This window comes from Amorphotheca resinae (assembly GCF_003019875.1).
Source record: "Amorphotheca resinae ATCC 22711 unplaced genomic scaffold M430scaffold_14, whole genome shotgun sequence".
In the NCBI taxonomy this organism is placed as follows: domain Eukaryota; kingdom Fungi; phylum Ascomycota; class Leotiomycetes; order Helotiales; family Amorphothecaceae; genus Amorphotheca; species Amorphotheca resinae.
The window spans coordinates 225,131-248,078 of record NW_020194484.1 but is presented as its reverse complement, the minus strand read 5'-3'; the positions used below and the strand labels follow the sequence as shown (position 1 = coordinate 248,078).

General features: G+C 46.8%; 8 protein-coding genes across 8 annotated transcripts; 3 read left to right on the top strand and 5 right to left on the bottom strand.

Annotated features, from left to right (window-relative positions):
* Window positions 1-721: 721 nt before the first annotated feature.
* On the bottom strand, window positions 722-3,155 carry M430DRAFT_110934 (hypothetical protein; the record flags this gene model as incomplete). The annotated part of the gene is made up of 2 exons (XM_024861401.1): window positions 722-873; window positions 956-3,155. 2 exons carry the CDS (start codon window positions 3,153-3,155, stop codon window positions 722-724), a joined length of 2,352 nt encoding a protein of 783 aa, XP_024716624.1.
* A 1,199-nt stretch (window positions 3,156-4,354) lies between these two features.
* On the top strand, window positions 4,355-5,416 carry M430DRAFT_54262 (hypothetical protein; the record flags this gene model as incomplete). Its single annotated transcript, XM_024868453.1, has 1 exon — window positions 4,355-5,416. The coding sequence occupies one exon, from the start codon at window positions 4,355-4,357 to the stop codon at window positions 5,414-5,416; it is 1,062 nt and encodes a 353-aa protein (XP_024716623.1).
* Window positions 5,417-7,233: 1,817 nt separating this feature from the next.
* On the bottom strand, window positions 7,234-8,375 carry M430DRAFT_37612 (hypothetical protein). The gene has a single exon (XM_024867153.1). It carries the CDS (start codon window positions 8,158-8,160, stop codon window positions 7,633-7,635), a length of 528 nt encoding a protein of 175 aa, XP_024716622.1. The 5' UTR covers window positions 8,161-8,375; the 3' UTR covers window positions 7,234-7,632.
* A 3,021-nt stretch (window positions 8,376-11,396) lies between these two features.
* Window positions 11,397-13,193, bottom strand: M430DRAFT_129290 (hypothetical protein). Its single transcript, XM_024862093.1, has 7 exons — window positions 13,068-13,193; window positions 12,730-13,014; window positions 12,512-12,679; window positions 12,380-12,466; window positions 12,285-12,325; window positions 12,061-12,227; window positions 11,397-12,010 (listed from the first exon to the last, which is right to left on the bottom strand). The coding sequence occupies exons 1-7, from the start codon at window positions 13,147-13,149 to the stop codon at window positions 11,713-11,715; spliced, it is 1,128 nt and encodes a 375-aa protein (XP_024716621.1). The 5' UTR covers window positions 13,150-13,193; the 3' UTR covers window positions 11,397-11,712.
* A 727-nt stretch (window positions 13,194-13,920) lies between these two features.
* Window positions 13,921-15,131, top strand: M430DRAFT_191041 (hypothetical protein). Its single transcript, XM_024864018.1, has 2 exons — window positions 13,921-15,013; window positions 15,090-15,131. The coding sequence occupies exons 1-2, from the start codon at window positions 14,087-14,089 to the stop codon at window positions 15,102-15,104; spliced, it is 942 nt and encodes a 313-aa protein (XP_024716620.1). The 5' UTR covers window positions 13,921-14,086; the 3' UTR covers window positions 15,105-15,131.
* Window positions 15,132-16,157: 1,026 nt separating this feature from the next.
* M430DRAFT_23119 (hypothetical protein) lies at window positions 16,158-17,456 on the bottom strand (the record flags this gene model as incomplete). The annotated part of the gene is made up of 1 exon (XM_024864843.1): window positions 16,158-17,456. The coding sequence occupies one exon, from the start codon at window positions 17,454-17,456 to the stop codon at window positions 16,158-16,160; it is 1,299 nt and encodes a 432-aa protein (XP_024716619.1).
* Window positions 17,457-18,722: 1,266 nt separating this feature from the next.
* M430DRAFT_271766 (hypothetical protein) lies at window positions 18,723-19,487 on the top strand (the record flags this gene model as incomplete). Its single annotated transcript, XM_024865542.1, has 1 exon — window positions 18,723-19,487. The coding sequence occupies one exon, from the start codon at window positions 18,723-18,725 to the stop codon at window positions 19,485-19,487; it is 765 nt and encodes a 254-aa protein (XP_024716618.1).
* Window positions 19,488-20,702: 1,215 nt separating this feature from the next.
* Window positions 20,703-22,490, bottom strand: M430DRAFT_45799 (hypothetical protein; the record flags this gene model as incomplete). Its single annotated transcript, XM_024867792.1, has 2 exons — window positions 20,703-21,717; window positions 22,026-22,490. The coding sequence occupies 2 exons, from the start codon at window positions 22,488-22,490 to the stop codon at window positions 20,920-20,922; spliced, it is 1,263 nt and encodes a 420-aa protein (XP_024716617.1). The 3' UTR covers window positions 20,703-20,919.
* Window positions 22,491-22,948: the final 458 nt, after the last annotated feature.

The following is a 22,948-nucleotide window of genomic DNA, read 5'->3' as shown; positions in this document are numbered from 1 at the left end:
GAACGCGGACTGAGCGAACATTCTAAAACCGGGCGTCGGGACATACAAGCTTGGAGTTGGGAAACGGTGTATCGGGATAGGAGGCAGGAGTGCTGGGGTTAGGAATCAAGGGGGTGTTAAGGTCCTTTTTACTGTACCCTGCTGTGGAGCAAGGTCGCCTTGCAGCTCTAGATAAAGGGTGTGTTCACTCTGCTCTGGGCAGGCCCTTTTCAGTCGGGGAATCTCTTCATCTATTCTCGGGAAGGTTGGTTCACGGAAAAGTCGGGGAGTTTTGGTCCGTCGATCGATACGTATATTTCTACAATAATGATAATAGGTAGTAGTAATAAGGATGATACCACCACATCAAACGACTGGAAATCCTCCCCATCAAGCAATGACTAGTGGATTCGATTCGCGATATTAAATGTTGGGATCTGGAGATGAGAGACGAATCGTAGAGTGGTGATTATACATCTATATATTTATATACATAACAGGAGGTGGAATGGGAATTCAGTACACCCATCCATAGGTACATGACAAAACATCCGCTTGATATGTCTCAGCTCGTGCCCGTGCTATATGAAATACAATCTCATCTTGAGGCTAACTGTACAAACACATCCATACGCGGGAGGGCGAAAGAAGTGAGGCTTTTGCCGAGGAAAAGGGTAATCCGAAGAAAGCCCCAAAGGGGAAATTTCCAAGGGAGAAGAAATAGAAAAGGAGCAGTGTACGATTACAGATATCTCTTCTCCTCCCGCTCCTCGTACGACTGCACGATATCACCGATTTGGAAATCACTCCAGTCTTCAAAACTCATACCGCACTCGTTGCCCTTCTTCATCTCCGTGACGTCCTTCTTGACGTTTTTCAGACTTGATAATTTACCTGGTTTTCATCAGCTCGAGATCTAAACCTAGGAAGGCGGAAAGAAAGATGGAGGGGAATAGAGAGTTAAAGAAGGACATACCATTGAAGATTTCCTGGCCGTTGCGCAGAACGCGCACCTTTGCCGACCTGCTCACGGCTCCATTTCGGACCTTGCAGCCGGCGATGTTCTTTTGCTGGCGTCCTTTGACAGTAATCTCGAATATCTGCGCAATCTCTGCTTCGCCCATGACCCGCTGCGTTATTAATGGCGGTAGATGCTTAGATAGCTCCGCCTTCACATCGTCTACCAGTCTATAGATGATGTTCTGGTCGATAATACCAACCTTATTTTCCTCCGCTAATCTAGAGATGTGGGGTTCAATGGGGCAGTTGAAGTTGACTACGAGTCCCTTCGCTGTAGCTGCGTGTTCGATATCAAATTCAGATATTTGCCCGACGCCTGAACGTAGGATGTGGGGTTGGACTTCTTTATTCCCGAGCGCAGAGATGGAATCGATTACGGCTTCGACGGAACCGCTTACGTCGCCTTTGACGATGAAGAAGATGTGCTTCGTGCCGCTGGGTTTCTTCTCCTGCGTTTCCAGAGCAGCATCTTCGTCTGCCTCTTCCGTTTCCGCTGCGATACGTGCCTCTTCCTTCTCCCGCTCGCGCTTCTCTTGTTCAGCCTTGCGATTCAGGTTGACGGCCTCCATGTCCTCCGCCATCTTATCGCGTTCTGCTTTCTCGAGACGGTAGTCTACAACAGACTTTGCCTTTGTCTCATCAGGGGCTTGGAGAACTTCGTCGCCGGCTAAGGGTTGCTCGCGCCAGCCGTCTACCTCGACAGGTGTTCCAGGACCGGCCTCAAAAATTTCAACTCCAGCTTCGTTGCGGAGACAGCGGATCCTTGCCCACGTGTTTCCGGCGACGATGTAATCACCAGGTCGCATTGTTCCTCGTCGAACAAGAACAGTTGCTACTTTGCCCATGGACTTGATGCTCGCCTCGAGAATCCAGCCTTCGGCTTGTCCGTCTGGTTCTGCTCGCATGTCGAGGATCTCGGACAACGTTACGATTGATTCTTCCAGCTCGTCCATTCCTCGCCCTGTCTTGCCACTGACGCACACTACTTGAGTCTCACCACCATAGTCTTCCACATCAACACCATGACGCGCAAGATCTTGCTTGACGCGGTCGACATTGGCTTCTTCTTTATCAATCTTGTTGATTGCGACGATAATGGGAACCTTGGCTGCCTTGGCGTGTTTGATGGCTTCTATCGTTTGGGGTTTAACACTATCATCTGCTGCTACCACCAAGATGACAATATCCGTGACATTTGCACCTCGTTGGCGCATGCTAAGGAAGGCAGCATGACCTGGTGTATCGAGAAAGGTAATTGTTTTGCCTGATGGCATTGGAACCGAGAAAGCTCCGATATGTTGGGTGATCCCACCGTGCTCTGATGCGGCAACCGAGGATTTTCGAAGCCAGTCTAGGAGTGTGGTTTTACCATGATCGACGTGCCCCATGATTGTGACAACCGGAGGTCTTGGAGGCAATGAAGATGGGTCTTCCGCTGGCGGTCGGGCCTTCAAATCTTCTGATTCGCTGCGGTCGATGATGGCTTCGTAATTGAATTCCATAGCAATGAGTCCAGCATCTTCAGCATTCAAGATGTAATCATGATTGAACTCCTCGTAACCAAGTTCCTGTAACTTTTCAACGAAGACCTCAAATCTCACCTTGAGCGCCACCGCCAGGTTGGAAAGACTGATATATTCCGGTAAGAGGATAGGAGTTGGCGTCGCAGCTTTTCTGGCAGCCTTCTCGGCTTTTCGCCGTCTCTTGATCTCTGCTCTTCGCCTAGCTTCTTCCCGTTCAAAATCATCCTCTTCTTCGCCTTCTTCAACAAATTGTTGACGTCTCCTGGCTTTGTCTCTACCCTTGCCTCTTGGAACATCCTCATAAGCAGGTTTGGCTGCTGCAAATCGTGAAGGACGCCTTGTTTGTCGCTCTTCACGTTCCTCCTGTTCTTCTACTTCATCCGTTTCGTACCTCGATCCTCTCCGCCCTCTGCGTCTGTCTGGTTCTTGAACTTGTACATCAGAGTTTTCACTATTACGCTCCTGTGTCTGGGTTTGAGGACGAGAAGATTCATACCCCGTGGTATTGTCTGATTCAGCAGGTGGAAAATAGGGGTCCGGGCGGGATGGCTTGAAGGTAGGCTGAGAATCTGTTCTTGGGTATTCCTTTCCCCCGGCTTCATTACGCCAGGACTGTGCTTGATCTCGAGACATCCAAGGGGTATCATCCTGTTGAGAAACATCATTCCCAAGCCGAATCCTCCTGATACCCGGTGGGTTGTAAATCTGGTTTTGAGAATCTGTATCCCTTCCCCATGAACTAGGTTTAGATCTGCCGCCCAGAGGAGTATAACGCGCCAGCCTGGCTTGCTCTTCACGTTGCGCACGGTCTTCTGTGAATTTATCTTTGGCTGGCTCTTGCGATTCCTGGGCAGGGGTTTCGCGTCTTCGCCTTAATTGGCTCCATCGAGATGTCTCTCCTTCGGTTTCTGGCTCTCGATAGGATCGAGATATCCTCTCACTGTCGCCCATAACATGCCGAGGTGTGGATTGTGGACGACGGATCGTAAACCTGTTTTCGCTGTTTTCCTCTTTCTTCCGCTGCAGATCATACTCTTGTGCTTTCTTCTTCTCGACGGCTGATCTTGCTAAAGCAAGACGGTCTGCTTCTGACATCGGCCAAGGGCGACCAGCTCGGGTAGCCTGTGGCCCACTTCCTCGAATATTGACTTCTCTCTTTTGTTCCGCCTGGCTCCTTTGCAACAGCAGTTCCCTTGCGCGCTGTTCGTGAGGCAAAAGATTCTCTGCCGCATAGTTCGAACGGTTTGTCTGTTCAGAACCTTGAGCAGCTGTCAATTCACCACTTCCATCCGAGTTTGGTTGTCCCGAGCCTCCCACGAATCCTGCTTGTGCTGCTGCACCGCTGGCAAACGTTGGACGCCCCCAACTGGCAGACGCGGCTGGTCCGTTCCCTGTGGGGCGCCCAAATGTGGGCATAGGACGAGAGTACTTGGCAGATGGTTGCTCATCATTGTTCTCTCTCGAAGCAGAGCCTGACTCTGGTGGCTTCCTCGTTGGCTGGGAAGACTGTATAAATCGACGTTGGACATTTGAGGGACGGGACGCGCCAAGCCGGTGGGCACAAAAGGCACATACAGATGAACCCGCGGGTTCCTAGATGCTTGTTAGAGTCAGTAGAAATGAATTGGAGTATAGAAAGTACCTGTAATAAACTACGCCCCTTCATCTTGTCGCAATAGTTTTGAAAGCGGAGTTCAAAAATCTCAAGATTGGGGATGTAGATATTTATCCGGTGGTCGGAATATCACAAAGATGCACATAGGTTCCTATTTCCCAAAACAACACTTCAAGAGCTCCAAATTCTCGAGATCCCTGAACAAGAAGACATCATCATGCCTTCAAAAGGGAAATCCAAGGCGAAGGCCTCCAAAGGCCCTTCGAAACCCTCCACATCTTCAACAATTGATCCTCCAGCGCCTTTCACGCGACCCTCTCGGAAGCTCGACGAATTCCTAACAAAGCTGTCGAAGCAGCATATCTATATCACACATATCGATTCGAAACCGGAGGATTTCAAGAAGAAGATATTTATGGTGCCTGTTCTTATGAACCTTTTAATAATGGCTGGCATATTCTGGCGGATACGAACGATTGGGCCTTTCTATATGAAGATGTGCTCCTCGTTGATGGGAAGGTTCAACGAGACGACAATTGATACCAATAGCATACCATGGCAGGACTCTGTGCGGGAGGTACTGCGGCGAACGGGGATATTTATGATTGATCTCCTGATCTATGTTTTTATTTGGCCCTGGCCGCGAGATTTCTTTGCCGGACGCGCGATTGGAAACCCTGTCACTTGGAGATTTATAGTCGGATTTCGCGACAAAGAGATCGTTGTTCGGAGGAGCAGGAGGTGGGACTTGAACATTGGCAATGTGCTTGATGAGGACAGTGAAGGAAGTCGATTGGCGATGGACAATGTTAGGAAAGCAGTGGATCCTATCTGGATGAGTGAGAGGACGGGATATCTGATGCTGAACAGGGAATGGGATCTGGATTGGAAAGCAATGATACAAGCTACGAAGCTGGTTGACAAGAAGACGATTTCTCTGGACGATTTTAAAACAACAGTGCTGATCCATCATGACGATTTTGGATGGATGGCTATCGAGTCGGCTAGTGCAGGTGGGAGTGCTAAGGAGGAGGAAGGCCGCAGAAAAATCATTGCTTTCAAGGATGAGTTGACTGCTATTGGAAAAGAGAATTTGTTTTTCCGATGGATCGAGTTGGTCCAATTCGAATCTTCTGGGCCAGATGGCTTTGGACCTGAGCAGCAACGGAAGACAATGGCCAAGGCCAAGGAAATGTTTGAAGCTCAAGGGGTGGATTTTGATGAGTTCTGGAAGAAGATTGGAGGGATGGAAGGAATGCCTGGGATGGATGAGTCGTAAAGCAAAGAGACATCTACTCCGAGCAACCTTGGACCTTTTCTCTAACGAAGAACCCCTTGATATTTGTCTGCCGAGAATGACAGTAGATTGCATACCTTCTGCTGTTGTCCACATATAACGGTTCTCTTGAGCCACAATCCCCAGTCTTTAATAACACTGGCGTCCCGAGTTGATAAAGACTCCCTCACGATGCGACCGAAACCTTCATTCAAAGCCTGAAGTTTGGCTATTTATTGCAGTTTCAGCTCGAAGCATCTCTTCTCCGCCAGCACCATCACCTCCTAGTTCTCTCTATCTAAGAACTACTTCTAAGACTCAACTTGTTTGTGGACGACTGCTTTCGATAGTATTCGAGAGTTATGTCGAACATACGGGATCAAAGGAAACACCTCTCTATTCAGTCCCAATGGCCAAGGGATAAGCCCAACGTGAACCCAACGTGGCCAATAACTGTCTTGCTCCCAATCCTGTGTGCGCCTAGCCTGGTACAATATGTCGGAATCCGGGTGTCAGGCCAAAAGGTTCTTCATCGCGGATTAGTTGCGTTTGCAAGAAGGCTTTCGCCTCTATGCGCGAATATATCGGAGGATTTGACCCCCGCCATTATCCCCGGCACGGAAAGGCGTAGTCAATAAGACCAGTGATGACAAAATCATATTCTATTTATTCTATATCGGCCGTTTGAAACAAGTGATTTCCTGATGCAACTCCAGACATCATCTCCCTGTCCCTGGTCTCAAAAGGGCGTCCTAAACAAGTGTGAAGAGTGTAGGATCGGATTCCTTCCACGCTCAAGAGGCCAATGTCTCAATGGCGATTATCTAACCTGCTCACAGGATCTGTCAGCATTCCATCGTACATAATACGAGTAACAGGAGCTGCATCCGAGGGTTCCTATCGGTTGGTGTGCTTACCCGCCGTCTTCAATCACCAGACAGGGTTCAGACAGCCGGACCGTGGGGGGTGCACAATGAGACCACATGTTAAAAGGGAACATATCCCTTACCCAATTCTTGTTATCTTTCCTGCCAATATACCTTCCTCCTTTCGTTCTCTTCCTTGACTTTCTTATAGACCGTAAACTGCAAAGTCATTAGTCGACTCAAAACACCACGGAACTGGAAGCTTAAGAACAATGGAATGGGAAAACATACCAACATCCGTCTCATCATCGTCGTCGTCGCCAGATTTCGATCCCGAACTTGGACTCAAGGCACAAGCCTGCAATGATTTGGACAAGATTGCAGAATAGTCGACCAGTGACCTGCCCCCAAATACCGGCACAGCTGAAGCTTGCTGATGCGCAGCCTTCTCGTCTCTAATTCTGGATGCCATCTTCGATCGAACTATCAATGGTTTTCTTATAGAATGCGTATAAGATTCAGTTACAGGACACGGCAGCTGATTTACTTGCAGAGTATCGATGAGATTCATTCAACCGCGAGGGCCCAGGTCCTTTTATACCTATGTTTCTACAAGACCCAACTCTAACAGCGGTCTATCTTGCCACGGATCTGCCTAGGTTCGGGCATCTTTGGCTCTTCGACTCATCGACTCAATTACCTCACCGAGCACTGCCACCGATCAATATATGACTTATTGAGGAACAAAACGAGGCAAACTGGTCCCAGCGCTAGGCAGTTAGCTCATGAGGCATTTCCATTGTTTAGGACACCGACGTCGTTCAGGACCGCCAACGTTGCTGCGGATGCCCTCGCCAAGCATCACGCGGCCGTTTCTTGCGGGATAATCGCCAAATTGCCCTCTATCGCCCTTGGGGCACTGCGGCTCTGAGCAGGGCTGACATCGATGGGAATAGGCACTCATGTTCATATTGCTTGGCGGCTGAATAGGTGTAGAGGTAGGACGCCTCATGCGTAATTATTGGTTAACACGCGCTTGAGGCAGTGCTCCTGATGGAAATTTCATGTTGAATACAGCATACGGCGAGAATCAAAACAAACAATTCTGTACTAATGAGCAGAGCATATCACAAAATATGGATAATATGGGAACTTTCCATGTTCCGGCACTTTACCCGTCGCGGGCCGAGAAATCTATCTAAATAACTGCACTTTTCACCTCTCTAGGTATGATAGTCAGTGTCTTTCCTCCTTTTCCCTAGTACATAATCCTGGGTCTATCTCCTACTGCAAACTTTTTATGTATCAACAATTTAGAAAGAGAAATAACAAGAGAAAATGAGGAAGCCGTCTTCAAAGCACCGAATTCAGAATCTCTGAAACGAATATGCAATCCTCGGACTCTTTCTCCTTCCCATTGAACAGAGGCCTTAATTTCTCTGCCAACCCGCTTCTTTTTCTTAGGAGTGTGCCGGCACACCTACCCACAACCTCACTCAGCGACATCAAGATGACTCTCTGGACATCATTCTCATGCTTACTTACCTCCCAATCCTCGACTACTACTTCTTCTTTAACCTTACTCACATACTTTGCGAAGGCTCTCCCAGCATCTCGGACTGATTCTAGCACAGTGGCCACAAGCAGGACTACTGCTAGCCCTACCTCCGCATTCAGACTCGACGTTACGATATTGCTGAAGACATCATAAAGCAATCGTAGCTGGAGGTCAAAGATGCTAGCCTTCAGCTGGCGGGTGAGGAGTTTCGGTGCTTTTAGTGACGGGTTACCAGGTGGGAGAGCGGGGGACAAATCGGGGGAGAGGCGTGGAAAGAGAGACACGAGACTCGAGAGAGAAGTGACCCTCGGAACAAGACCCATGAGGGTGGTTGTCAGCGCGAGCTTGAATGCTGAGCGTAGGGTCTGCAATGCCGGTTCCCCGAGCTCTGTATTCTGAAACCAAGGGGCCAGAACTTCAAAAACCCTAGCGGAAAGATTCCCCTTCCGTCGCCTCGTCGATAAAATTATATACTTCTCGAAATCGCGTGGGGAATCGAGGATTCCATCGAGCCAAATATCGAGGCTCTGAGCTTGTAGTTCGGGCGAGAAGAAGGGTATAGCGAGTGGTAGCGATACTTGTACTTCGAGCTCTTCTTTCCCTGCCCTCTTTTGAAAACTCCGGAGCAGACTCTCATTCCTGGGGGTGAAGGCAGATAATAGAAGAATGAGAGGGGGACCAAAACCAAGAAAGAAGGGAATCGGATACTCCGGGCCTTCAAGAATACCGTTTGGGAAACAAAGTTCAGAAGCAAACTCGGAGATGGCGGTTCGGGAAAGATGTGAGACAAGAAATTCTGGAAGGGTTAGGCACTTATTATATGAGGAGAGGGATGTAACGTACTAGGGTGGACGAGAGAAACGAGGGTTTGGGGACACTGAAAGGTGCCACCCATAGGCTTATAGAGCTTTAGCCCTACTGCCACTGCTTTATTTTGATTTGTTTTCGAACTGGAACCATCCTTGTGCTGATCTTGGAGTCGTACATCGTGAGGCATGATCCAATTTCCTGAGGACCGTAGAAGGCTCGAGGAATCGATGTTTCGTGACTCAAATATGCCACTTCCAGAGGCAGATCCTGCAAGCAGCCTTGATGGGCCTAAAGTCCTAGCTATCTTTTCCCCATGAACCTTATCGTACCCACGGGTATATTTCCCTAACCCAGAATAAAGGTGCTCAAATACAGGCCCCGCACGTGGAGCAAGATCGATTCCATCATCCCAGGCTCCACGGAGGTTTATACTAGGATCCCAGGGCTCGGTGGTGGAACCGACTTGTGGATATGTATATTCTCCATTACTTGTTTCGTCAGTTATGTCGGCTTCATTAGCATAGTTCGAACCAGGTAGTGGTTTCCGGTATTCCTCTAATGATTTCATCCAAAGTTAGATTCAACCCCACAAATAGAAGAATTGCTAGGTATTTATTGGCCTTAACCACTTACCAGGAAAGCTTAATCCAACAAGAATCTGATCTCTAGCCCACGGCACGGCTATCTGAGGACCATCTAGGTCAACTTCACCGTCCTCGACGCTCGTTACACTGGTGTCAGGAGTAAACGACAACCCCTCTTCTACCACATTGTTTGGTTCTTCGTCGTCAAATCTTGTGTGCTCTGAATAGGAAGTCTCAGTGTCGAAAGCTGCCAGGGGATCGTTGCGAACACTTGGGGTCTGCCTTAGGACGGAGGGCGAAGTCCTGAGCATCTGCGAAGCAAGGTGGGGTAATGCTGGCCAGGTAGAATCTGAATTCGGAGAGGCTAGGCCTCTGGGAACTTGTGGGTCTAAGATACGAGGCGAGATTGAGCTGATGCCATACTCAGCGTGGTCAGTATGAGAAAGCTCTTCGTAAAGCTCTTCGTCGCCCGTCACAGTTGTTGATGCCCTGCTTGATGAAGAGGGGCCAAATGTCGGTGTCTCTAGTCCTGAGGTCGTACTGCGCAGACTAGACCTCCTTCCAGTCCTCAAGGAACTTGGTACAAAGGATCTTCGAGATCGATCACTCTCGAATGAGTGTTCACTGTGTTCTGATTCCTTATCGCTGTGGAGAGAGCCGTCACTCAGATTTTTGCTGCCGCCCTGGCTTATCGAGTCACCAAATGGCTTATCATCCAAGCCTGTGACGGTTCTCGAGTCCATGTCTATCGATAGGCTGCGCTTGAAAGGGAGAGGGGCTGACTGAAAGGGTGAGACCGTGAGAGGCTGATGTTTGCAGGACTTTCCTTCCACAAAGCAGTGTCAGAAGTCGTACTACAGTGGATGCTCTCTTCCAGCGGAAATAGAGATATGCTGTGACCGGGTTATGGAGGAGTGCCCTTGTGAGAGACGAACCCATCATAAGCAACTAGCGGGCCGTGTCCGCCGTGGGGGGTAGCACAAATCATCACGTGATCTGTCATCTTTCTGATTGTGCCAGTCTCTTCGACGTTCAATCTCCTCTGGTAGAACGAGGCAAAAGGTCTTAAATAGACTTTCTATTCAAGTAATAGGTACCGTAGGTCAGTCTCTAGGTAGTACAGATACAATGCCTAAGCTAGTAGTTAGCAAAATATCATGACAATGAACAGTCCTTCTCATATGATGTATCATGCTGACCACTTATCGATCTGCCCAATTTATCCAGTTATTCGCAACTGCGTAAGTTAAATTCGAGGTGCAGTATTGTGTCATAGTGTAGTGCTGTTTATACCTAGTTTGAACTTTGGATGGAGGAGTTAAGGGGATGTTGTTGACAGTGGGAAATCTCGGTCGCTAATAATTTAGTCTACCCCTTTTCGCCCCCTTTTCTTTTCGCCTCCCCTTTTTAAGATCGCTTACCTACTTAGCTCAAACCTCTCTTGGAAGACGCTTGAAAATAGATATCGAATTATGCTATGAATCAAAAGCTCTAGCATAACTATACGGCTAGAGAGCTTCGGACAACACCAGGTCCTTAGTCTCCGTCGTCCCATACGAGGTTCCTAGATAGCAATGCCGCTACCCAGGAAGGAGGACGATAAATGGTCCATTGCCTTAGCAACACTAAAATTTCTTATATATAGAGAACGACCTACGTAAACACTGAACTCTAAATCGCAATTGGAACTCAACATCTCAACATCGGACCCGTGGTCCGGAGACAGTCTTCGAGTTGAGAAGAATACAGGAAAGTACTCGAGAAACGGGCCTGGGTGGGAAGCAAGACATGATGTATAGTTACAGTGCAGAGAAATACAATTCCAGTGACTTCGTCGATTTGTTCTGAAAGGCCACCTACAATTACCATGTTGGAGACTAGGAGCTAATTCAGTATGGACGACACGGACAAACTGAGGTTGGCATGGTAGCAAGGACGTTGTGTATATTTGAAATAGAAGAAGCTTTAAAGAAGTCAAGTAGGCACCAAAGATAGATAGTGGGTTCTGATTTAAAAACTCTCGGGGAATATGTGCATCATCCATGCTTTTCTCATAGTAGAGCAAAATTTCACGTGGGCTATGGACCGTGGGTCTTTTAAGATACCATATCTGCATTGCAGTAGAACGTAGGAGATTAAATTCATAGTAATAACACAAACTCTGAAGGCCGTTATTCATAAAGTGAAACCCCGTCATTCCATGGGTTCTCAACAACTTGAATCCTAAATCCCAAGTACGTCAAAACTATTAAACCCCCAAATCAAAAGATTATCCATCCAAAGTCCCACGTTCAATGGCTCTGAAAATGCTAATCTACACTGACACTCCGTATTCCAAACGTATTTATGTCCGTGGACGTTATTAATCGTATTTTGACATCCTTTCACTTGAAAGTATTTCAATATCCTTTCCTTTCCTAAGATGTGCCAAAGGTGTATGCTATCGAAGCAAGTTCATCAAGCCAATCAGTATGGATTCACCTATCCATTACAATAAATATTGTCAAATGCCTTTATGAATCTGTTCAGGTTTTGTTTTTCGATCTTACCAATGAACCAAACCTTAACATTGTGTTCAATGGTGTAAACCTTTGCGTAATTAACGCGGGATTCCGGAACCAACTTGTCCCGGTGGGTCTTAGGTTTGATTTCCACTGGGCTATTGATAATAACTTCGCCTTCAAGTGGCTGGGGGCATTCTCGCATGTAGATAATTGCATGATGCTCGCTCTTGACGCCATTCTTCGTGGCGCCTTGGCGCTGGTACGTGACGATAGGCCTGTATGTAAGATTAGAGTAATACTAAACAGAAGGGAGTTGCATACTCACAAGCATAGACAGTGACCAGGGTACTCTTTAACTATTACAAAACGTCGAATCGATGAGTGAACCTTCTCCCCGTGCTTTACTATACTTATAGCTTCGGAATCCCGTGTAATGACGGTTTCGTTATTTGAAGTTTCTCCTGCTGGCTCACTCCATAACATTTTGAATACCTGTTGATGTTCAAAATGAGTAATGACTTCCTCATTATTTAGCACTTTCAGTCTTACATAGCCCAGTTTGAACTCCGAAGAACTGTGAATGTGATATCCTAGTGCATTTAGCAAGTTTGTCAGACTTCATATGTTTCAATTCAACAACGTACGCTTGTCAAGCTTTTCTTCCTTCCCTTTAGTTCCCCAAATGTGTTTCGGAGTTCTAGATGCTATAGGATCTACTACGTTCAGTGCAGCTAACTCACTTCAGCTAAACCCTTATAGCCATAGCCTATACATACGACTTTTACCTGAATTAGTACCCGGCCTAACAGTGGATACCGATGCGTATGAGCCAGTTGTTGGATCACCCGTGTAGTCAGCGGACGGATACTCGTCTTGTTGTGCCTGAGAGCCCTGATAGTAACTATTCGAACCCGTTGGAACTGCTGATCGAGAAATGTTATAACCTTATTTGAGTTAACTGCATAAGCTGTATTGAAGACCAAATTGTGTTTACCTCTTGAACCTGACCCTACTGTAGGATATCGAGAGGTAGATTGAGTATAATATGACACAGATCCACTTCCTGATTGTATGTCATCAATCGAGGTTCTGGCAAACGAATTTGACAGGCCATCGACAGAATTATATCCCTGCGATTGCCCCGCAAGGCGATAGTCGTAGTTCCCAAAATACGTATCTGAGCTGGCTGAATTGGGAGTTCCCTCCCCCCGTGCACTTCGTGGTGTCTCCTGAGATGAAGTGCCGCTAGAAGCTGGGGCCCAGTCGTAAATTAATCGTCCTATGTAAAAACTTAGCCTGGCCTCTCCATTATACAATGGCTATTTGATCTACCTCTTGCGTCGTATCGTGTACGATAATACTGCGATCTGTTCTCATCGTAACCCCAGTCGGACCATACTTGTTCGCCAGACATCTTAGAGGACTACAAAACCGGTGAGTAGCCACAGTAACTAGGCCTCAGTTCCGGGATAGCGGTGTGCGCCAGCAGAGGCCCCGCATAGCGGTATTCATAGGCACAGAGCCCGGAGCCGCATACCGCAGAGCTGGTCACTTGAGCCTTCTGCAGCATATCATGCATCTCCTATAAAGGTAACACACGCAGCCCATTTATTTTGAGAACTTCTCGTTGGCGGACAAAGACGAGGGCCAGGATAGTGGTTGGCTCCTCTGAAACGGAGTGTTGCAGTTATCTGCAGTGTCCGGAGAACAACGCAGAAGTGGTAGGGATGCAGTGGTATGGGGTTTAGACTTCATAGCCCGTCGACTGTGGGTTCGATCAGCTTGTGATACTCCCATGACCAGGTAAGCGCTCCCTACCCCCACGTTCCCCCTCTCTCTAAAAAGCAACATGAGGAGGGCCGATCAACGAGACGACAAGATTTATATCTAATAATATGTCAGCAGCAACTCTCGGCCAACTCACCGAGCCACCGTTGCTGTACAGGTGCGGGATCATACGCACATGGCAGACCATTACTCGCGGGTTGAGCATGGCCCGCATACCCGCATGCCTATAGGCTATAGCAGTGGGAGGACATGGTTTTGTACGTCAAAGAGCCAACCAATCGCATCATAATTGTCAGTTGAGTGACAATGAAAAAGAGCCTCCTGATAATGTATTGAAAGCATAGGCTCTCGAGAATCGACAAATTTTACGAGGCTATCAAATCAAATTCCTCGGGACTCTCCTCGTGCTTCCACCAACACAGCACCAGCGTTTCCAGATATATTCCCTCCACCAAACTTGCAGTTGATGGATTTGGATTTGTCCTTGGCTTCACTACGTATCCCTCACATTTTGGGGGCTCGATCGATATCCACTATCCAGTCACCTAAACGTGCCTGGTACAATGTCGGCTGATTCGGCTCCATTTTCAACCCACTATGGTCCTTTGGATAACTTCCTGGATCAATGGGATGACTTCATGGACTTTTCCCATAATCCAGACCGGATGGAGGAAGAATGGAGACGACTACGATCTCTTCGGATCAATGTATTGAGGCTTCGGGATCAACTCCGGAAAAAGCGCGATGAACTTCGCAAAAGCGAATTGAACAAGAGCTCTTCAGATGACGCATTCATGAAGTATATTAGACAGCGTCACCATACGGCTGTTGTGGAATCGTTGCGCGACCAAATCTTTGTGGATCCGACTTTAGAGTCGCATTTCAAAACGATGCAGGCAGTTAGAGATGACTATGGATCATTGGAAGACGATTATAAAATCCTGGAAGAGCGGTTGGATGATGAAGAGTTAGAGCTGGCTAAGGTTGAAGGACGTTTCTATCGTAATAAAATCCAGAGTGTTGCGGCGGCTTCGGATTTAAACTTAAGAGGCACTGAATTCTACACGCCGCCTCCTACTGAATCATTCCTGGGGTTTTCCACGGACTCTCTACAGGCAACTCACCCATTATATGCCAATTACCTTTCTAGGCTTGGAGATCTTGATCTGGCCAAAGAACGACTTCAAGATATGATACTAGAACGAGGAGATCTGCTTCGATTACGGGAGTCGAAATTAGTCGTCGGAATGGATCTTAATAACGACGAGAAAAAGTTTCTTGAGAACCTTCCGCTACGGGAAACGGAGCTTCAACAGGAAATAGAAAAAATTAAGAAGGACATTGGGCAGCTGAAGGAGAAGTGTCTGGAAGCTGGCATCGATATCAGTGAAAGCGTCAATGATAGCGACGGTGATGGGGAGGAAAACGACGACAACAAAATCGAGGAAGACATCCTAAAAGACATACATACTTCTAAATCAGTGAGCCCGGTATGTTCTTTTCTTTCACTATGATTATATAAAGTGTAAGCCGAAAGTAAGGTTCTGGTCGCTGATGTTGTGAAAGATACAGATGCCGTAAATTGAACTGGAGCATCCTTTGCCCTTTCCCGGTCTCTTTCCCAAAAGTTAAATTTTATTTGACACTCAATTGGGTTTCCAAACATGCCAAAACTATATCAGTTAAAATTGAGCATTTTCTTCTGCTCCGAAGCTGTCCTCTGCAAAGATGTCTTCTGCTCTTCTGCTTCAAACATGTCTTGTTCTTCGAACCTACTTCACTGCAGCATCCAGTCAAGTTGGTTATCATTGGATTCCATTATGCAGTCTCTCTTTCCAAATCGTTACTTTGGAGAACTTGTCACGGGAACTCGTCACGTAAAAAGAGAACTTTCACTCCTAACTCCTACCACAGAACTTTATTTCTCTGAATTTTTATCCCTTGCAGAAGCCTCTTTAAATCTCGCATATGAGCAACCAATTTATCACATGTATGAACTCATCTTTCTTTTGTTCAAGAACTATCGAGTGCCTAAGTATGCCCCTATCTTAAAACAGACCATATATCGCAGCCCCATCCACAAGATTCCTCTCGATCTCTCTTTATTTCTCTCTTTGCCTCTAGCATAATGATTATTGGTTTCTATTATTCTATTACCGGTGTGTAAGGGAGTTCTATATGTAATTGCCTACCATTACTTCTCCTACCTCTATGTCGGCTTTTATCTCTCTAGAAATGGAGCCTCAGTAATAGCTCCCTCAAAACATTTCGTCAAAGGCATAAAACATAAGGCTTCGAAATTAAAGATGTCAAAAGAGTATAGGTGCCATAGTTTCACAAATAGTAGTCTGATCTCTGAGATTCATGTTATCATAGGGTGTATAGCCTCGGAAAAGCCATGTGCTCGAGAGTGATGCAGATGCAGCAAGATTGCGGTGCAGAAGGAGGTTACTTGAACTTACTTCAAGCCCCTCTTTAACAGGCACAAATGGTGGAGTATTGGATAAAGAAATTCAACAGATTATATACGTATATACGCATTTTTTGTGGTTTTTATTGTTTTCCCACGAGCTTAGTATTCTTATGAATACTACAAACCCTTACTTGGTTCTATATGTGTTGTAATAAACCGGTTTACATTTCTATAAAGCGTTCGACAATAACTCCACTTGTCTTCCATAAGAATTTCACATCTGACTCCTGACGAGGAATGCAATGAAAAGACACATATTTGGCCAGGAAAAGACCAAAGCAATAGTATCGCAAGAAACTACACGCAGCCAACGATTGAAATCTCAATTTGAATTCCTCTCCAACCTCCATCCAGAACGCCTTCCGTAGCATTCTTGCATCCGGATATTCAATACTGTCGAAACATCTAGGACGTCGAACAAAGAGCGATTCTACCAGCAATGGAACGGTCACCAAGAAAGGAAGACAATGAACGGACTCCCAATCAATGATACTTTTCAGAATAATATCAATGGGTTCATTTGACACTATCATATTATGCAAGCCCATATCAGTGTGTACTAGTACGATCGGAATGGTGTCGATGTCAGCTGGACTTGCATCGAGTTTGCTCTCAACGAATCCTCGAACAAAATTGTCATTGTCATTGCACCTTCTTAGGTACGCCTCTAGGCAGTGATGCAACCATGCCCGAATGTAGGACTTAGCAGAATCAAATGGACCGCCAAGATCGTGCATTCGATGCGGGCCAACGGATATGGTCAAGTTCTTGGTTGTCACTGCCGCTATGGCTTCCCCGATTGCAACCTCTCTAGACCCAGTAACGTCAATCTTCCATAATGCTTTGAAAGCTCGAGCAATCTGCCTCACAAGCGTGACCTTCTGGGGTGTGGGCAATGTAGGGTAGACTTCGTTTGCCGCAATTCCATCAATGTATGACGATGTCTGAATCAAAAAGCCGTGACTCGAACGAAACTGGATTCGATGAGAGTCTGGTACGGGAACACTGTCCCTGCAATTAGCTGAAAGCCACGTTGTAAGGGTGTATATCGAGTCAAGATTTCCGCGCCATCTCAATTGAATGATATAACTCTTGGGAATGGTCTCTTCCACGGACACTTTATATGTGACGCTGAAAGCACCGGCGTTGATCGGCGAATGATCTTTGAGAGTCCCAAGCCCAGCATTTCGGACGATGCTGGACAGTTCCTCGCCATCTAGGTGTAATTCTTCTAGTTTGAGGATGGCACCGATTGATTTTGCCACTCGCACCATATACCTCGGAATGGGGTATTCGATGTCTTCTGATTGTTGTCTCTGTAGAAGCAAGCCTACAACAAGGGTCGTCATTCCTTTGTCTTCGACTAGAATATCGCAACTTGTTCCATATCTAACAAAACCGTCGGGTGCTAAGCCTTTCACAGCTTTTCTAGCAATGGATTTGATGCTCGATGCATCCATGACTCTTTGATTGAGGAGGGACCATGGAATAGATACTGCGAAGACGATGTTCAAAAGAGTCAGAGGTTATAGTGGTTTTGATAGCACAGCTATATACAGAATAAGTGTGACAATGCTTTGTTAATTGCAGAACAATCTGCCTAGCTGTATTTTCAGAAGGATGATATTCAGTACAGAAGACAGATCATAAGCCCTGTTATATGGCGCCAGACTTCCGAGTGTCAAGGATAAGCTTAGCAATCAGGCTGAAGACAATGGACAAGTCAATACAAGGACTTCTTCAAGACTATTCATTCTACGGCACCTATGATACTCCCAAGCCTCACTAATCTCAACACCGAGCTTTCCGAGCCTCTCCAATATAGCCTTCCTGTTGAGCTGAGGGATCATGTCGGAATCTGCACTACCTATTGAACGGTCACGGTCCGAACCCCGGCAGGATACCACGGTATTACGGCCCGATTTAGAAAGCCGATTTTGATTGGACTTTTCCCGTTACTACCTTACTGATCGTCTCCCTTATCTACTGGTACCAAACTTATTGCAATACCTAATAGGGATCTATTACCGTAGATCTGTCGTTCTAATTTACTACTATTACCTGTATATAGCCTCCATTTTGCTCCTTTTAGTAGTTAGTTTAGCACAGTTGAATTGACTTAATTCGTTACTTAATTCGTCACCTTACCTAGTTACGCCTAGGTATTTAGCACATTTGCATGTTTAACCCAATACCCGCTTTTTCCTTCACCCAGCGGAAATTGAAGTTTCGAATAACCTCACAACTCGAAGCCGTATAAACAAGGTTTTACCTTAATAGAGGCCCAAAGCTGGCACATCGATGGCGCCTTTTTGGTAATTTTGATCAGGATTTGTAGAGACTACATGTAGAACCAACTGTATTAATGGCCCCCTGCCATATTATAACGCCAGCATATTGATGACGCCCGGCTCATATTGATCACGCTGACGCCCGACCATACCTGCATACCGCCAAGCCTATCAGATATACAACAAGACTTGAAATCCTGGAACTTTGGGGCAATGGTGTGGCAGGATGACGTTCCCACAAGCCAAGCTGGGGTCCGGATGAACCCCACTGCTCTTGATATTTAAAGGGGCCGAAGAGCCTTCTTCTTCACCTCGCAGCTTCTCTTTCTTTGTTCTGAACTACCTGGATCAACTTGGTTTCAAGGCCTCAATCAACCGACGATATATATTATCAGATCGCACTTAACTACACCAAACCTCTCTACCTATGCCAAAATGCAGCTTATCGACTACGACACAAGCTCCTTTAATGGCATGCCAAGTCTCAATATGGCTCTCAATGCCTATAACACCCACAAACTCGACTCCATAATCTCAACCTCCATCCGAGACATCTTCCTCAAGCACGGCGCCCACTCCCGCTTTGCACTCAACCTCATCCACCGCCATTTCACCCTCCACAGTCAAGAGCGCAATGTGCATGTCAACAACATTGCTCTTCCCTGGGATGCAGCCACAATGCCGCAGGATATCTTAGAGCGCACAGTACCTATACTATGGCGCTTCAGCAAGAGTGGAACTGCAGGGCCAGGATTGCTGAGCTGCGAATTCGAGTATGAACCTCGAGCTTCAATAGCAACATCAACATCAGCGGTGGATCTCTCACGCGACAAACCGTTCCTCACTGACCTCTACGTCTTCCTAGCAGAACAAAAGCTCACGCGGTACCTCGGAATCTCGCGCCTCTCTGCCGAGGATAAATCTAACATGATGTCGCCTACGCTGCCTCCTATAGAGATAACGGAAGGAAGAGCAAACATCACGTTCCCGGCACACTTGCAACCACAGGCTGGAAAAGCAGCGCAGGTGAGCTGGCGTTTTGATGAGAATCAATTGGGGAATACGAAGTGTGTTTCTAGCTGTCAACTTAATCTTGAGGGGAGCCATCTCAGGTGGCACGATGAGGAAAGTGATGATGACGATGACGACGACGACGACGATGATGGTGATGATGATAATGATGATGATGATGATGAATAATTTACGTCCGAGTGACCTCTTAAAGGGTATAAGGACGTGTTAAGCTAGTATAAAGTCCTGTTTATATAAAGGCCAAAAATCACAAGGGGTAAAAAGGGACTCTTCTATAAACAACCCTACGTCCCTAGGTAATCCTACGGTGTTATAGTTCCCATATACTAGAAAGCATTTTCTTACTACAATAGCGTATAGCTAGCCGACTACTCTCTGTACATAGGTAGTTAGTAGGACCTTGTGACTATGACTTCCCTTAAACCATAGGGTAGACTATGAGATATTGTGTACTGTCGTAGAGAGAGTGTATCTAGGCCCTTTAGGGCTCAGATCTAGGTAGCTCAACCCGAGTTAAAAGCCTCCTTGTCAACTGTACCGTAATAGAGCTATAGACCCCTTCTCTTTGACAGTAATCGTAAGCGCGTATAACAAAGGCGTAATATCGCACTCCGCACGATGAGGATGAAGTTTAGGTAGGTGGAGCTAGGGAGGGCTCTATTGCAACGCTTGGCAAATCAAATATAACTAAAGCATAGTTCACCACTGGCCTACTGTCGTTCTAAACAATTTTCTTACACTCGAGTAAGAAACCTAACCGCAGTAGAGAAAGAGCCTGCTTTAGCATCTTCTCCGCCCCTTTGGCCTGGCTGCGTCCGTGATAGAGCCTTCCTAGATTCTGTACCACCTGTAATGGCTGTGGGTAATCTGGCTCCAAGGCCTTTTCATACCTAGCCAGTGCCCGCTTCTATATCCTCTCTCCCTTTTTGACCTGACCGTGTCCGCAAATTATAATAGATCAAGCCTAGATTTTCATTTGTAACCAATCAGCACCTTCATCACCTTTCTGACTAATAAATCAAAAAGCATCAACACTAAACGGAGTTAGACATCAAGCACGGTTTCTAAACTCTTGCTACTATGTCAAGATGAATTGACGATTGAAGGTCTGTCTGTTCCTTGCAGCTTGAAAAATGTGGAGCCGCTAATTAAGACAACGGGTGCTCCCGCTAATATCATGGGGGACTAGGTAATTAGGCGAGGAACGCTATCGTCGATCTCGGGTCCCCTTATCAGCAGTAAGATACCTTACCCCTACGACAGTTAAATCGAGATACACTATGTATTAAGTCGACTTCTAGATATAACTAAAACGCTATGTACGTCAAGTGTCTAGTAGCTTTTAGTGATTTGGTGATTCATTCAAACAAAGGGAATATTTGTACGCTGAGATGATATTTAACGGTTTCCTACAGACTCCCCTGCGCTAGAATTGTATATCATAAGGTACTAAATCCACCATCCACCGAGTACAGTACTGCAAGAGACAAAGGAAATATAATCATTGCGGATGGTCAAGATGAAGTGTCGTAAAGTTCGTTACCATGCGTCGGATTTTCCAACGCCCATGAATGCAGTCTTGCCGCCCGCTCTATACAAACTAGTAGGATTGCCCCTTCTTTCCCAACTTAAATAAGATTCTAATCCCCTTCTTCTTCTTCCCATCCACACGCTTCCCCCTCTCCCACTCTTCCAATTGGCATCCGATCTCCACCCTCCCGGGAATCGTACTCGGGCTCATGGGCCCATTCGGCGGCAACGGCTTCTCTCTCATTCTTGCCTGGCTCAACGTCATATTCTCATTAGGACGCGTTCGCCGATAGGGATGTGGTTTTGCAGGGAATGGTATGGTGGCAAAAGGACTAGGTGATACGCCACGCGGGAGGACCGGGGAAGAGAGAGGCTGCGAGAGTGCGAGGGGTGAGGGCCGGGGGCGGCGTTTGCCGGTTGGCGTGGGAGTTTGTGGAGTTTTTGGGCACCGGTCTAGGGCGGAATAACTATCCATATTGATATTACTGCCCTGGTTGGCCATGTTAACCCGGTTTGATATTCCATCAAGGGACGGAGAAGGAGAGAGATATGGCGTCCTGTTGGGAATGGGCAAGGGTCGCAAGCAAGGTGGAGGAGGCGGAACGTTTGTGGGATGAAGCGTCTGTTCTACCTTCATGGTAGTATTAAAAGTGGACACGGGCGTAGGGGCACTGACGGCTCGGGGAGACTTTCCAGGAGCGGTCTTCGGTCGATGTTGGTGTTTGCAGTAATCAATTCTGTGTTGGAGACTTTGATTCTGGTCCTTCAGCAATTTTGTTGCCTCTTCAGCTGCAATGGCTCGTTCGAGGAGTATCCGGTTGTCTCTTTCGATGGCCTTGATATTTCCGATGGCTATAGCAGCAAGTTTCTAGTAGAAATATTAGCCTTAAATCGTGGATGATGATGTCTAATACACGATGGGAATTGAGGCGAGCGTTTCATTATGTGACTGAGGGTGGGTGCCCGACTCCTTCCACTCATGTTGAAATGACCAGCGGATATTGGTTGAGATGGCTATTATACAAAATGAATTTATCATTGCCAGACTTCTGCTCTTTGGGTTTAAATGTGTCCAAGGCTGGTTGAAAAGCTCATGGAAGTCCCCGCTTGTTGAATCAGAGAGTCACAAATGGTCGATAACTCCAAGATCGAGGGAAGAATTTGGAGGCGACTTACGGAAAATTGAGGACTTTTGAGCTCCGTGATGTAAGCTTCGTTAGCTGATTGGCACTTTGGGCCTAGCGAGTTTTGTGTCGAGGTTATAGATGTATCCTCAAGCTCGGCAGCAAAGGGGGAATTGACAGAGGAAATTGGAGTCTCGAAGGAGGGTGTTCCTGACGGCAGATCGAAGACCGAGTCGGCAGAGGAATATGGGGTAAATGAATCGGAGCTACACGATGGTTGCTGTATGTGTCTAACGGAACCAAAATCATGGTACTGACTCTCAGGCATGAGTAGACTCAGTCTTGGTACTGCTTCGGGATTGCTGGATTTCCGGGGACGGTAAGGCAGAACAGTTGAAGGCCGTTGAAATTCGACGGATATTTTCGGCATAGCTACTGACTTAGATACCGACTGTCTGTTGACGAGATTTGTTCGTGCGAATTCCCCGGAACTCATCTGTGACACCACATGAGGCATTGTGCCCGTGTGTGAATAAGGTCCCTCGGAGATCGTGAGTGTCCCTCCGATCAATAAGTGTCCAGATTCCGCTGGGCAATGTCCCAAAGGAATGGGAATTGCGAGAAATCATATATCGAGGAGCCCGCGGCGGTAATGCATTCCCAAATATCTCCTGGTGAGAGACAAAGGCAAAAAGAATTCGGTGTCAGCCGTTCTCTAAAACCCTACGGCTGCAGCAGAAATTCGGAATGGGCACCTCAGAGATCAGTTGTGCAACTGTCACAGGCTTGGGTACAGTCTCAACTATAAGACATATTGAAGGATGCAAAGTCAGATGCAGTCAGACCTGATATGCAACCCCCACAACATCAAGGAATGGGTCATGTCCTGGCGAGACAGCATAATGATCATTGCAGCGAGTCTTTATCCACTAAACGGCCCCAATCGACTTCGATGGGTCCGAGATGAGGGAGTCT